A 16,166-nucleotide genomic window follows, 5' to 3' on the forward strand; every position below is an offset into this window, starting at 1 on the left:
GCTTCCTTTGCGTCTCTTCCAAGAGCCGCAGGGGGCTGGGTTCATGGTGGGGGGAAGGCCCTTATGGAGAATGACGAGGGAGGGGAGAAGAGTGAGGAAGAAAGAGTGAGAAGGAGGGAAGGAGAGAAAGAAATAGAGAGGGAGAGAGAAAAAAAGAGCGAGGGGATGGAAATAGAGAAATGGAGGAAGGAAGAGAGAGAAAGATAAATAGAAAGGGAGAAAGAGAGGGGGGAGGTAGGAGGGAGAGAGTGAAAGAAAGATGAAGGAAGAGAGAGAAGGAGGGAGGGAGAGACAAAGGGAGGGAGGAAGAGAGAGAGAATAAAAGAAAGGAAATTTTCTGGTCACTTGCAAAGGTCAGTTGCTAGAAGTGCAAAACGATTTGATAAATCATCCCCTCCCTGGTGGTCCAGAGAAGTGCACATTGTTCCATCTCCCACGCCAAAAGGGTCAGAGGACCCAGCCAACCCCCTGTATTGTCCAGTTGCCCGGAGGAGGTGTCCCAGCCCCCGCCATATGTCCTTTTGCCCTATGGCCAGACACAATCATCCCTAAAGGATTCCTCCACCGCAGGGACTGGGGGGGGTCCTTCTTGAAACCCGCCTCCGCTTGAGGGAACCACCGCTCCCCTACCCGCAGCTTTGGGTGGGGGACTAGGATCCCCTGTTCTCCAAATAGACCCTAATGAAGCCACCGCTGACAGGTTTGCCCGTTATCACACCCTCCTCCAGCAATTTGCCCGGACTACCCTCAGACCCCCTGACTGTTCTGAGGTTGGACTACCCCCTTGTTGGCATGATGGTCGCAAATTCTATCAGTGTAAGACCGGGAGTACTATTAGATGTCATCTCACTCAATCTCCCTGTAAATTTTACCTTTGATGCCTGCTATTATATTAACCGTAATGCCCACCCCCAAGGCGGGTGTGGCAGCCTGAGTTGGGAAGGCTCTTATTCCTTCCAGCATGGATATGTTTGCCATGGTTCCCAATGGGGTGACCGCCGTGTCATTAACCACAACTACTGCCCCTATTGGTCTTGCGTTACATTTGCTACATGGACCCCTGGCACTACGGGTGGGATGAAGTTCTCCCTAACTCGTGGGGAGGTTTTCCCAAACTACAAAAGTGGCCAGTGTAACCCTGTCACTCTCTCTTTCACTCCGGTTGTGGTCCCACAAGCTCCTATACTTTTTGGAATGCAAATAGATGGCCAGGGATACGACCCCTCTCTGATTCTGTCCTTGGAAATCACGGGCCAGATCTGGACAGTAGTACGGAAAAAGAGCCTCTTTTGGTCCTACTATCAGGAAATGGATAAACTGAATACATGGGCAGTCCCTTCTGCTGTTACCAATACTTTTGTACAACTTGCACAAGATGTAGCGCGCACCCTTCAGGTTAAGAACTGTTTTGTCTGTGGGGGAACTACCATGGGTGAGAAATGGCCTTGGGAAGCACTTGAGTTGAATTACACCGTTGTCCATGACATGGAGCTGGCCGGTAAATCTGACAGCCACTGCAGGGAAGGAGGGGAACTGGGCTCTGTCTTCTAACTTGGTGGGCAATGTCTGTTATACCCGTAACCACACTGCTGGCTGTGCCCACGTTGGAAACCTGCGTTGCCTGTCCACGTGGAACAATGCAGCCTGGTGGTCTGGCAAGGGTCTGCAGCCAACCACCATGGCCCGGGCATTGCAAAACGTTAGCCTCCTGAAGCCTTATATTTTGGACCCCCAAAACACCAAATTGCTTTGGCTTGCTCCAGATGGCATGTACTGGATTTGTGGAAAATATGCTTATGCCCAACTCCCTCTCAACTGGTGTGGCTCTTGTGTCCTGGGTGTCATTCGCCCTGGTTTGTTCTTGCTCCCCCTGAAACAAAGGCAGGTTCTTGGGGTGCCTGTATATGATGAAATTGCCAATGTCCGCTCTAAAAGATCCCTCATTAGCGACCTTAAGATCGGGAACTGGAAGGATGATGAATGGCCCCCCGAGCGTATCATAAAGGTTTATGGTCCGGCCACCTGGGCCGAGGATGGTACCTTTGGTTACCACACCCCCATTTATATGCTTAACCGTCTCATCCGCCTTCAGGCAGTGGTGGAAATTGTCACCAACGAGATGGTCTGTGGTCTTGCCCACTTGGCCTCGGAGAGTGTTAGGTCATGCACTTATATCATGCAAAACAGGCTGGCTTTGGACTATCTTTTGGCCAAGGAAGGGTGTGTGTGTGTCAAGTTTAATTTGTCTAATTGCTGCATCAAGATTGATAATAGTGGGGAGGTCATTAAGGAAATCGCCGATCGCATGGTCAAGATTGCACATGTTCCAGTGCAGACTTGGAAAGGTTTGGACCTCTCCCATGCCCTTGCCGTCTTCCTTCTTTTCCCGGTATCGAATATATTGTGGCTTGTGTTGTTTTTCTGGTGGCTGGCTGTGTTATTGTCCCCTGTGTGCTTCCTCTTTTTATGAAACTTTTTCATAGCACTGTTTCGCTGGTGGTGGACAAAAAGTCCTCCGAGAAGATTTTGACTCTGTGGCACCTGCAACTGCTTAACAACCGCAGGGGCGGAAATGTGGAAGGGGAACTCAGGACCCCGATAATGAGGACCCAATATATGAAGTTCTCCTGCCGCTCCAGCCCCAGACCCTCCAACACCTTCAACCCCCTTCCAGTAACATGGTTGAAACCCCATCCGAATAAACTTTATTTCGGTTGAAGTTCCAAGAGGGGGGAAATGTGGAAGCTGGGCTATGCCTTGATATCTGTATTTTCATTTTATACAGTACTGCAATTCTTGCCAGGATTATGCTCTTTTTGATATATGACCTTTGTCCTACATATATCTGCTATAAACTTGACATTTTCTAAGTGCCGACAACAGTGTTCCCTCTAATTTTTTTTTTGGGGGGGGGGGGCGAAAAGTATAGTGTCTGAGCGGCAGTCCCTTTGGGACTGGGCGGCACAGAAATAATAAATGAATAAACAAACAAACAAACAAATAAATAACCCACCCTGTTTTGCCTCAGAGAATTTCAAAATAAAATACTGTACTGTGTCTATAACAGTGAGCTCATAATAGGGCAACTCTATCAATATCAAAATGCCACTTAAATAGTTGAGCTAGTTTCAAACTAGATTTTGATTTTCTTTCTCTCTTCCTTACTCCCATTCTTTTTCTTTCTCTTTTCCTTCCTCTCTTTTTTCTATCTGTTTCTCTCTCTTCCTCTCTTCCTCTCTCTCTCCTTCCTTCTCACTCTTTCCCTCTCGGCTTCTGGGCAGGTTTGAAAAACTCTGAGTTGATGATTTTTAAGTGAGCAATTGCTCACTGCTCAGCTTAGTTTAAGTTTAATCAGATTTGTATGCCGCCCCTCTCCGCGGACTCGGGGCGGTTCACAGCAATAGCAATACAGTGATCCCCCGGGTATCACGATCCCGATCATTGCGAACGGGCTAAATCGCGATTTTTCAACCCGGAAGTCAAAACACCATCTGCGCATGCGCGCCCTTTTTTTCTATGGGCACGCATGTGTAGATGGCGCCGGGCAGATCAGCTGCTGGGCGGCTTCCCTGGGTCTTCCCCCTCTTGCTGGCGTTTCCCCACCGCCCACGCAAACTCCTCGCTGCCGCTCGCCCGCCCTTTGCCCGCCCACGCCGTTCGCTCGCGCCGCTTCCCAGCTGAGTCCTGAAGCGAATTGGCTTCAGGACTCAGCTGGGAAGCGGCGCGAGCGAACGGCTTGTCCGCCGCCTGCCTGCCCGCACGCCCGCCGCTCGCCCGCCCTTTGCCCGCCCACGCCGTTCGCCCGCGCCGCTTCCCAGCTGAGTCCTGAAGCGAATTGGCTTCAGGACTCAGCTGGGAAGCGGCGCGAGCGAGCGGCACGAGCAAGCGGCACGAGCGAACGGCTTGTCCGCCGCCTGCCTGCCCACGCGCCCGCCGCTCGCTCGCCCTTCGCTCGCCCACGCCGTTCGCTCGCGCCGCTTCCCAGCTGAGTCCTGAAGCGAATTGGCTTCAGGACTCAGCTGGGAAGCGGCGTGAGCGAACGGCGTGGGCGGGCGAAGGGCGGGCGAGCGGCAGCGAGGAGTTTGCGTGGGCGGTGGGGAAACCCCAATCTTCGGCTCCTCGCTGCTGCGGCGGAAGTAAAAACACCATCTGCGCATGCGCAGATGGTGTTTTTACTTCCGCAGCGCTACTTCGCGAAAAACCGATCATTGCGAGGGGTCCTGGAACGGAACCCTCGCAATAATCGGGGGATCACTGTACAATGTAAGACAAATCCAATATTTAAATTAATTTAAAAAACACTACAAGTTAAAAACCAATCATACACACTAGCGTACCATGCATAAATTTTAAAGCCTAGGGGGAAGGAACATGTCAATTCTCCCATGCCTGACGACAGAGGTGGGTTTTAAGGAGCTTACGAAAGGCTAGGAGGGTGGGGGCAACTCTGATATCTGGGAGGAGTTGGTTCCAAAGGGTCGGGGCCGCCACAGAGAAGGCTCTTCCCCTGGGTCCTATGGCCGACAACAGGGCAAAACCTTTTGCCTTCACACTTGTGTTTCCTCTATGCTAACCACGAAATGTACTCAGGAAGGGAACATGGCTTTGATAGGGCAGAGATAGATCTGACACCTCCTCTCAAGGCACATAGCTTCTGCAGGAACCCACATACTAACCGCAAGTTCCTTCTTGTTGTACATTCTGCACCATCTACATAGTAAAACTCTTTCTTTACTTTCTGTATAAGGAAACTTTGACAACTAGTATCTGATTGGCTGATACTGTGTGTTTTTTGTACTCCTTTGGAAATGTATAAAGAGCCCTGAAAAGCAATCCACGTTGTTCAGACATTGCTTTTATATCTTCTGAACCTGATGCATGCACCAAATAAACCTGGCAATCTCAATCTTCTCGTGGTCTCTGCTCCCTTATTGGCAACAAGTCGTTCTTGTTCTGCTACAAGAAGAGTTTTAGTGGTAATTCTAACCTGGTGCAAAAGCAGAGGGCTCACACGGGAGAGAAACCCTTTGAATGTCCTGACTGTGGGAAATGTTTTAGGGATAATTCCAACCTGGTGAGACACCAGAAGTCTAATACAGGAGATAAACTCTTTGAATGTCCTGATTGTTGGATTGTCGTATCCCTTGTATCCTGGACATAAACGGTTTCAACTCCTACCCTCAAAATGTAAAACAAATAATTCCCTCAACACTGTCAAAGTAATTACTAACTCTGCACTACTATTACTACTAGTTTTTTCTCATCATTCCTATCACCCATTTCCTCCCACCAATGATTGTATGACTAACTTGTTGCTTCTAGCCTTAAGGTTTTTATTAATATTGATTGTTTCCTCATTGCTTATTTGATCCCTATAATCATTGTGTTGTACCTCATGATTCTTGATATATACACACACACACATAAAAAACCTTTCCTAATACATTATATAATCTATAGAATAAAGTTCTATATATTTAAACCAAAAAACAATAACTACAATTTGTGTTGAATCGCTAGTGCTCCCGCCATTTCTTATCCTCGCCATCTGGTTTCCAATATTTTAAATTCAATTCTCTTTTTTTAGTTTTTACAATATTAGCTAATTAAAATACATATCTCTTAATTTTCTATTCTATCATAAAACTTCCCCCAAATCTTATAATAATCAGAATCTTGTTTATCTTTAAATTTCAAGTCAGTCTATTCATCTGCACAGTCCATGGTTTTACTCAAAACTTCCCTTTCAGTTGGTATTTATTCAATTTCCAGTTGTGAGCATATACAATCCTAGCTGCCGTAACGATATATATTATTAATAATAATAATAATAATAATATAATAGTAATAATAGTAGTAATTATAATAATAATAGTTGTAGTAGTAGTAGTAGTAATTTATTAGATTTGTATGCCGTCCCTCTGCGATGTTTCATCCTTATCAAAAGTATCTGGTAAATTACCCAGAGGTATATTTCCGGTTTAAGTTCAATAGTCTTTCTTAAAATCTCAAGATTGACTTCTAAATGTAGTTCATAAAATCGTCTGCCACAATGTTCTACCTGTCAATGAATGCTTCAGTTTCAACCACAACAACACACAAACACACAATATATTCAAACTCAATGTAAACGGCTCAAACACTAAATCAGTGCCTAGAATGCACTACTTGACTGTGTGGTTTCTTCCCCAACGCCAAAAACTGAAACCTTAGTCTGTATATAGTCAACCTCACCCCTTTTCTTAGAGGTGTGTAAGGGGGTGCATAAGCGAACCATCGTGCCTACCCTCCCTGTCCTACTGTCCAAATGTTTGTAACTGTTACCACGTACATGTTTTGAGAAATAAATAAAATAAAAATACTTCCTTTAAAAAATAAATTTAGGGAAAAATGTTTTTCCATCCCCCCTTCACTTTTTTTTGTATGTTGGTCTTGTAGACATGTATATTTTGCATTTTGTATGTTGGTTTGTTTTAAATAAACAATAAATAAAAATCATTTTTAAAAAAAGTAAGATAAATTCAGGGCTCAGAACATACTAAATTTGGTAAGCTAAGAAGCATCACATTTCACTAGGCTAAAGTGACCAGACGAGCGGGACAGTCACACACTTTATGATAATTTGTCCCTTTGAAAAATGTCCTGCTGTTTTTCCTCCCAACCAGCCCTGTTGAGAAGAGGCTTGCGGGAGGGGATTCTGGGCTCTCCGCTGATGCCTCGCCCTCCTCGTCCCTAACCCAGCTTGGCAGGAGGTCTCTGCGGGGAGGAAGAAAGAGCGAGAGGGCCCACTGAGGTAAAGGGGCGCCGCGGCGGGGACGGTGAGGCGCGTACTTGCTGAGGGGAGACGGTGTCATTGGCAAAGCTTCTGTTGCCTCGGTGCTTCTGGAGGCAGCGGCCAGCCCAAGGACGCAGTCTGTCCGGGCACCTCAGGATCCGCCGAGGGGGAAGCACAGTGTTGCTTTCCCTCACCTCGGAGCTGGCGGAGCCTCCCTGAGTGCGCTTGGGAGCATCCTGAGGCGGGGTCCTCCCCTCCCCCCCCCCCCGTTTGCCCCCTGCCCTAGGAGCCCCCGTTTTGCTGAAGGAGCAGGTGGGGGGGGAGCCGGGAGCGTCTGGGAGGAAGGAGCCTCCCGCTGAAGGGCCTGGTCCGAAGGGGGAAAAGTGTGTGTGTGGAGGGAGGCCCGACCAGGCTTCCTTTGCGTCTCTTCCAAGAGCCGGAGGGGGCTGGGTTCATGGTGGGGGGAAGGCCCTTATGGAGAATGACGAGGGAGGGGAGAAGAGTGAGGAAGAAAGAGTGAGAAGGAGGGAAGGAGGGAGGGAGAGAAAGAAATAGAGAGGGAGAGAGAGAAAAAGAGGGAGAGAAAGAAAGAGCGAGGGGAGAGAAATAGAGAGAAAAGGAGGGAGGAAGAGAGGAAAAAGATTAAGGAAGAAAGAAAAAGAAAGAGAGAGAGACAAAGATAAATAGAAAGGGAGAAAGAGAGGGGGGAAGGTAGGAGGGAGAGAGAGTGAAAGATAGAGAAAGAAAGATGAAGGAAGAGAGAGAAGGAGGGAGGGAGAGACAAAGGGAGAGGGGAAGAGAGTGAGAGAATAAAAGAAAGAGAAAATTTTCTGGTCACTTGCAAAGGTCAGTTGCTAGAAGTGCAAAACGATTTGATAGAATTTATACAGTGAGAACATCTTGCAAACGCCTTAGATAGAGACGGGGCAAGAGTGTTCTTCCTGCTGTGAGGAGATGGCAGTCAGAAAGGCAGCATCTGGGCCAAAAAGATGAGTTCAAAGCATCGAGTACTGAATTGCTAGAAAAGATCCGAGGAGAGAAAAAACGCAGAGCTTCCTCTTCCGGAAGACTCATGGGAGAAAGAGGGCCTGTAGAGCGGCTTTTGTGCTCTCCCGAGGATTGAAACAGCAGCTGGAAGGTGAGTTGAGAGTAGGTGGGAGGAAAATGCGGGAGCAAATCGGGCTGTTTGTTTTTCCTCCACGGCCTGGAAGCAGAGAAGCAACTGGGATGAAGCGTATCAGCTTCTGCTGCTGCAGGTTCCCCTCCTGCTGAAATTTAAGCCCGCTGGTGCTGCACGCTGTGAAACTGGGGGCTGCAATTTTCTGCAGGTGGGAAGAATGAAAATGCCTCTTTCAAGTTAAGGTTGATTCTTTGGGAATGGCTTCCCTCCAGAGGTTGTGGGTGCTCCATCACTGGGGGTTTGTGACAGAGTTGGAAGGGACCTTGCGGGTCTTCTATTCCAACACCCTGCACAAGCAAAAGACACAATACCATTTCAGACAACTCATTAATTGTTCTTCTCAGGATCAAGAAAAATTCTCCTTAGTTCTGGGCTGCTTCTCTCCTGGATTAATTTCCACCCACTGCTTCTTGCCTTGCTTTCTGGTGCATTGCAAAATAAGTTGAACCCCTTCTTGACCCTTCAACTATTGGAATACTGCTATCATGTCACCCTTAATCCTTCCTTTCACTATATTAGACACACTCAATTCCTGCAACATTTCTTTATATGTTTTAGCCTCAAGCCCCCTACTGCTCTTCTCTGCACCTTTTTTAAAAATATGGCAATCAAAACTAGTTGCAATAATCCAAGTGTGATCTTACCAAAGCATTATAAATTTATACTAACACTTCACATGATCTTCATTCTAGCCCTGTGTTAAAGCAGCCTAGGATTGCATTAGCTTTTGTGGCCACTGCATCACACTGTTGGCTTTTTTTTAGTTGATTGTTCACTATGGTAGGACTTCAAGATCCATCTCACAGTTATTGCTATTGAGTCAGGTTGTACCTATTCTGTACATTGCCATTTGCTTTTTTGTGACTAAGTGTACAACCTCTTTTATTTTCTCAACTGAATTTCATTTTGTTGGATACGGCCCAGTGTTCAAATCTATCAAGATTCTTCTGTATCTTGAGTTTGTCTTTAGGGGTGTTGGTTATTCCTGTCAGCTTAGTGTTGTCTCCAAATTATCGTCTGGGAGTTGGGTGGAATATAATTCCAAATGAGATGAGTTCCCATTCTAGTCATTTACTGAAATTGTTTATGAAAATATTGAAGAATACTGAGAATAACATAGAGGCTCCATATAATTGTAGTTCCATTGACTAATGGTTGAATGGTGATCATATCTATACCACATTTTCTTCATTTACCAAGTACTGTAGTAGATTGTTCTCCACTTTATCAAATGCTTTTCTGAAATGCCAGTATACTGTGTTCACAGCATTTTGCTAGTCTACTAATTTAGACACTTTTTCAAAGAAGGAAATAAGATTTATTTGGCATAATCTTTTTTCAACAAACCCATGTTGGCTTCTGGTTCTAAGTTTGCTTGGTTCTAGATGTTTGCAGATCTGTTGTTTGGTTATTGTTGTGATTCAGTCTGAGGCTCCTCAGGGAATGGCTGGAACTCTGCCGGCTCCATGCTCAGAGGGGGAGGACGAGGAACAGGAGGAGGAGGAGGACCAGGCAGACGGGGAAGAGGAATGTCAGGACGAGGAGGAGGGAGAACAGCCTGAGACCCCCGGGGGGGAGCTCTCCCCAGCGAGTAGCCTGGAGTCATTAGATGAGAACGCACAAGCCATCATAGATATGAGACAGAGAAGGGCAGCACAACGAAGGGGACAATTAGCCAGGTATTTCCATCCCTAATAGGCAACAGCTGGGTTTGGGTGTGGTTCTCCTCAGAAAGGTTGAAAAGGCAGGCCCGCCCTTCCTGTATTGTGGAGAGTTATCTTTTGGGAGTCCTGTGACCTTGCTTCGATCCTTGGCATCTCTGATTCTGGCTTGTGGCCTCGAATTCTGAAAACTTGGGAGAGGCGTGGGTTTTATTATCTACAGTGGTGTGTGTGCCAGCAAGAAGCCTGTTGTATTGTCTGGCCGTCGTGACTTTTCTGTGAAGCTTCATAGCATTCCAGTTTGTAAGAACAGTTTTTGTTATCTGTGTTTGTTTTCAAAGATATAAAATGACTTTGCTTTTTACCAGCGTGTCTGGCTACTCTTTTTAGTTGGTGTTGACGTCTGGGGAAACTCAGACAGAACAGTTATCTTATTCAGGATCTTAATAATAACACAGCGTTGGAAGGGACCTTGGAGGTCTTCTAGTCCAACCCCCTGCTTAGGCAGGAAACCCTACACTACTTCAGACATATGGTTATCCAACATCTGCTTAAAAACTTCCAATGTTGGGGCATTCACAACTTCTGGAGGCAAGTTGTTCCGCTGTTCAAACATTCTGACTGTCAGGAAATTTCTCCCTAGTTCTAAGTTACTTCTCTCCTTGTTTATTTTCCTCCCATTGCTTCTTGTTCTACCCTCAGGTGCTTTGGAGAATAGGTTGACTCCTTCTTCTTTGTGGCAACTGGAACACTGCTATCATGTCTCCCCTGGTCCTTCTTTTCATTTAACTAGCCATGCCCTATCCCTGCAACCGTTCTTCATATGTTTTAGACTCCAGTCCCCTAATCATCTTTGTTGCTCTTCTGTTGCACTTTTTCTAGAGTCTCAATATCCTTTTGCATCTTGGCAATCAAAACTGAATGCAGTATTCAGGATTGGTTGCAGTGTGGCCTTATTAAGGCCTTATAAAGTGGTATTAACACTTCATTATTTATTTTAACCCTATGACAATCATTAAGTGTTGTACCACATGATTCTTGACAAATGTATCTTTTTCTTTATGTACGCTGAGACCATATGCACCAAGACAAATTCCTTCTGTGTCCAATCACACTTGACCAATAAAATTCTATTCTATTCTATTCTATTCTATTCTATATGCACCTGATCCAGAAAATTTGTGGTAATCCTGGTAGTTGTTCAGTGATCAGCAGTTCAGCAGTGACTGTGTTTTTGAAGGTGCAAGAAAAGAAATTGTGCCAAATCGGGTTTTGCCAATAGTTTCACATTTATGATGAAAAAAAGTGGTCCTTCAAAGCTTGCAAAGGCTTTCGGCGTCATTTCATCAGTTAAAGCTCCCACATCTCTACATTTATCTGAGAAAGTTTTACATTAACCATTTTCTGACATTTTGTCAGGCTTGGAAGACATAGATTTTTCTCCATATTTGTGTGTGTGTGTGCATGTGTTGTGTAGGTGAGTGCACGGTGTTTTACCGAAAATAAGACTTCCTGAAAATAAGTCCCACAGGGCTTTTCAGGACAACCATTGAAATAAGCCCCGCCCTGAAAATAAGCGCTCTTTTATCCGAGAGAATGAGAGAAAGCGAGAGCAGGTGCGCACACACCCCACGGGACCAGCTCGGCTCATATGGGCTCTGCCTACGTCAGTTTGAAACGTGCTCCTGCCTGGGAAAACGGGGGGAAAGCTTGCAAAATACAGAAACTCTTCACATGTGGACAAGCAGTTAACAACTTCTTGCAGTGAGAAAAGTTTCTGTACTGTGCAAGGTTTTGTTCTGTAAAGAGGCCAGCCGAGAGACACAAAGAACTGCCAAACTCCATGTCGGAAAGAGGAATCTTCATTTTAAAATGAATCAAACTTTTTTATTAGAAAAGTAGAAAAATAAGTTTTAGCCAGAGAGGCTCAAACATGCGTCTTACATCTTTAATAGAGAAGACTAGAATGGCTGCTAATAGCTTCTCTTCCTGCAAGCAGGAGGAAGTGAGCAAAGTAGGGTTAGGTCACAGAAAAAGGGAGGAGCTACATTTAACAAACAGAGTTAACCATTTAACTACAGGATGTTTCTTAATGTCTTTGGAGGCTGTCAATCCACAGCGTGACACTCCAGTACCGGTAAGACACCTCTCTGCCCCCCCCCCCCCCGTGCCGCTCTGCTCCACCCTCCCTGCCACCTGGCCCCCTGTTTTATTTTGGGGGGGAAACAGTATCTTCAATTATATAATCTATCCCCAGCACTTCAAGATATACAGTGGTACCTCATCTTACGAATGCCTCTTCTAACGAACTTTTCAAGATACGAACCCGGTGTTTAAGATTTGTTTGCCTCTTCTTCCGAACTATTTTCACCTTACAAATCGAAGCTGCTGCTGCTGGGATGAAGGGGTTTCTTGTTTTCCGCTTTTTTGAAGAAAGAAAAGGGAGGGGCGGCTTGGAGGGGGAAAGACTTTGCATTAACAAAAGTAGGAGAACAGCGTGCTTGCAGAGGCACTGAAAGGGTGTCTTTTGAAGAAAGAAAAGGGAGGGGCAGCTTGGAGGGGGAAAGACTTTGCACAGAACAGCGTGCTTGCAGAGGCACTGAAAGGGTGTCTTTTGAAGAAAGAAAAGGGAGGGGCACCCCCCCTTGCCTTTCTTTCTTCCTTCCCACTCACCCTTTAGCCTAGCCTTGCTTCTTCCACCCGCCCCCTTTAGCTGCTCCTCCCTGCCCTCTGTTCGCCTCCCTTCTAAAGTTTGGGATTTTCCTGAAGGGTTTGCATTCATTATTTGCTTTTACATTGATTCCTATGGGAAACATTGTTTCGTCTTACGAACTTTTCACCTTACGAACCTCCTCCTGGAACCAATTAAGTTCGTATCATGAGGTACCACTGTATTTGATGATAGTCCTTTGCATTGCTAAGAATTCTTGATTGACCCAATTAAACAACTGAATATGAATGGATACTTGAACATGGATCTCGGTAGTCTTCTATAAATCAAATAATGTAAGTGATTAGCGTTGGGGCATGTTTGCTTTTTCATTATATATACTTTTTTTTCTCAAACTCAACCCTGACAAGACAGAGTGGCTGTGGGTTTTGCCTCCCAAGGACAACTCTATCTATCTGTCCATTACCCTGGGGGGGAGTTATTGACCCCCTCACAGAGGGTCCACAACATGGGCGTCCTCGACCCACACCTAACATTAGAACACCATCTTTTAGCTGTGGCGAGGAGGGTTTGTACAGAATGCGCCTGCGAGAGCTATCATGGGATTTCCTAAATATGCCCATGTTTCATCAACACTCTGTGGCCTGCACTGGCTGCCGATCAGTTTCCAGTCACAATTCAAAGTGTTGGTTATGACCTATAAAGCCCTACATTGCATCAGACCAGAATACCTTCGGGACTGCCTTCTGCCGCATGAATCCCAGCGACCAATTAGGTCCCACAGAGTTGGCCTTCTCCGGGTTCCGTCGACCAAACAATGCCGCCTGGCGGGACCCAGGGGAAGAGCCTTCTCTGTGATCAACTCCCCCCAGAGATTAGGTTTGCCCCCACCATCCTTCCCTTTTGCAAACCTCTAAAAACCCACCTATGTTGCCAGGCTTGGGGAAATTGACATACCCCTAGCTGTTACATTTCATGTTTGGTTTGTTTGGATTGTATCACTGTTTCATAATGGGCTTTTTATTATTGTTTTTCATATTAGATTTGTAATTCTGTATTATTTGTTGTGAGTCGCTCTGAGTCTTCGGAGAGGGGCAGCATAAAGTCTAATAAATTATTATTATTAATTATTATTATTATTTTTCACATCATCTCTAACAACTTTATAAACAAAGTTCTACTTTTCTTTGTATCTTACAGACAAAGAGCATGGCAATAAGAGCACTCTGGACAATTGTAAATAAGAACCAACATTGAAAAGGGAAGAAGATAAAGGGAAAAATCAAAATATTTCCATTTCTTTCAGAAAACCATACAATTCTCCTCCTGCTCCTCCAGCAGCTGTTAGACAAGAGAGAAAATCAAGAAAGATTTCAAGCTCAAATAAGCATTATGAAGAACTGAAGGTTACATGAAAAGCCAAAGGAGATTATTTTTCAATCAGCAAAAAAGGGAAATATCTGGAAGTCAGTGGGGAGGAAAAGGCCAATAGTAAAGTCACATAGAGCAGACAGGAATGCAGCCCTCTCCCTGTGAGGAATAAAACGGCTTGAATGAAAGCACCACTAAACAAGGCATTGTCCATATTTCTGGTGGCCTCAGCTGTGGAAAAGTGACATAAATTTGCCTATTGTCCAAAAAGAAGAGATTTCAAATCAGAGCTGTTTATGAAACGAGGATCTAGACAGGAGAAAAGCCATACACACTATCTCAATGTAGCAAAAACTGCCTTGTGATTCATGGAAGCAACCACACAAGAGGGAAGCCACAAAAGTCCTTTAGTGAGCGTGAGAACATGTTGGTACACCAGAAGACACACATGAGGGAGAAAACATATGACAGTGCAAATTGTGTAAATGTTTCATTAGAAATTCTTAGGTCAGGTCTGTGAGAAAGGTTTCAAAGAGAAAATTCCTGTCTGGTGAAGCAAGGAAGAGTCGCAAAGAAGAGAAAACATTTGAATGTGCTGTAAAATATTCTGCCACAATTTCAGTCATGAAACATCAGAGTATTCACAAAGGAGAGAAATTCTTTCAATGTTCTGACTGCGGGAAAGATTTTAGTCAGAGTTTCAAACTGGTGAGACACCAGAGGACTCACAGAGGAGAGAAACCCTTTGAATGTCCTAAATGTGGGAAACGTTTTAGTTATAATTCCAGGCTGGTGACACACCAGAGGACTCACACAGGAGAGAAACCCTTTGAATGTCCTGTCTGTGGGAAAGGTTTTAGTCGTAGTTCCAGCCTGGTTGTACACCAGAGGACTCACACAGGAGAGAAACCGTTTGAATGTCCTGACTGTGGGAAATGTTTTAGTGATAATTCCAACCTGGTGCAACACAAAAGGTCTCACACAGGAGAAAAACCCTTTGAATGTCCTGACTGTGGGAAAAGTTTTAGTCATAATTCCATCCTGGTGCAACACAAGAGGACTCACACAGGAGAGAAACCCTTCGAATGTCCTGACTGTGGGAAATGTTTTAGTCACAATTGCAGCCTGGTGATACACCAGAGGACTCACACAGGAGAGAAACCCTTCGAATGTCCTGACTGTGGGAAATGTTTTAGTCACAATTCCAGCCTGGTGAAACACAAGTGGACTCACACAGGAGAGAAACCCTTTGAATGTCCTTACTGTGAGAAAGGTTTTAGTGACCGTTCCAGCCTGGTCAATCACAAGAGGACTCACACAGGAGAGAAACCCTTTGAATGTCTTGAATGTGGGAAAAGCTTTAGTCAGAGTGCCAACCTGGTAAAACACCAGAAGACTCACACAGGAGAAAAACCCTTTGAATGTCCTGACTGTGGGAAAAGTTTTAGTCATAATTCCAGCCTGGTGATACACCAGAGGACTCACACAGGAGAGAAACCCTTCGAATGTCCTGACTGTGGGAAATGTTTTAGTCACAATTCCAGCCTGGTGATACACCAGAGGACTCACACAGGAGAAAAACCCTTTGAATGTCCTGACTGTGGGAAAGGTTTTAGTGATAATTCCAGCCTGGTGAAACACAAGAGGACTCACACAGGAGAGAAACTCTTTGAATGTCCTGACTGTGGGAAAAGTTTTAGTGAGAATTCCAGCCTGGTGAAACACAAGAGGACTCACACAGGAGAGAAACCCTTTGAATGTCCTGACTGTGGGAAAGGTTTTAGTGATAATTCCAGCCTGGTGAAACACAAGAGGACACACAGGAGAGAAACCCTTTGAATGTCCTGACTGTGGGAAAGGTTTTAGTGATAATTCCAGCCTGGTGAAACACAAGAGGACTCACACAGGAGAGAAACTCTTTGAATGTCCTGACTGTGGGAAAAGTTTTAGTGATAATTCCAGCCTGGTGAAACACAAGAGGACTCACACAGGAGAGAAACCCTTTGAATGTCCTGACTGTGGGAAAGGTTTTAGTGATAATTCCAGCCTGGTGAAACACAAGAGGACACACAGGAGAGAAACCCTTTGAATGTCCTGACTGTGGGAAAGGTTTTAGTGATAATTCCAGCCTGGTGAAACACAAGAGGACTCACACGGGAGAAAAACCCTTTGAATGTCCTGACTGTGGGAAAAGTTTTAGTGATAATTCCAGCCTGGTGAAACACAAGAGGACACACAGGAGAGAAACCCTTTGAATGTCCTGACTGTGGGAAAGGTTTTAGTGATAATTCCAGCCTGGTGAAACACAAGAGGACACACAGGAGAGAAACCCTTTGAATGTCCTGACTGTGGGAAAGGTTTTAGTGATAATTCCAGCCTGGTGAAACACAAGAGGACACACAGGAGAGAAACCCTTTGAATGTCCTGACTGTGGGAAAGGTTTTAGTGATAATTCCAGCCTGGTGAAACACAAGAGGACACACAGGAGAGAAACCCTTTGAATGTCCT

At 45.3% G+C, this 16,166-nt stretch overlaps 1 protein-coding gene across 1 annotated transcript in view; it reads left to right on the forward strand.

Annotated features, from left to right (window-relative positions):
- Nucleotides 1-15,541, forward strand: part of LOC139160061 (zinc finger protein 850-like) — a 32,812-nt gene extending 17,271 nt beyond the window's left edge. Inside the window, exon 3 of the mRNA XM_070737588.1 lies at nt 14,344-15,541. Coding sequence (XP_070593689.1) covers nt 14,344-15,497 — 1,154 coding nt within the window. The 3' untranslated portion in view covers nt 15,498-15,541. The remainder of the gene's footprint in view (nt 1-14,343) is intronic.
- The last annotated feature ends 625 nt before the right edge of the window (nt 15,542-16,166 follow it).

Source organism: Erythrolamprus reginae, chromosome 2 (assembly GCF_031021105.1).
Source record: "Erythrolamprus reginae isolate rEryReg1 chromosome 2, rEryReg1.hap1, whole genome shotgun sequence".
In the NCBI taxonomy this organism is placed as follows: Eukaryota; Metazoa; Chordata; class Lepidosauria; order Squamata; family Dipsadidae; genus Erythrolamprus; species Erythrolamprus reginae.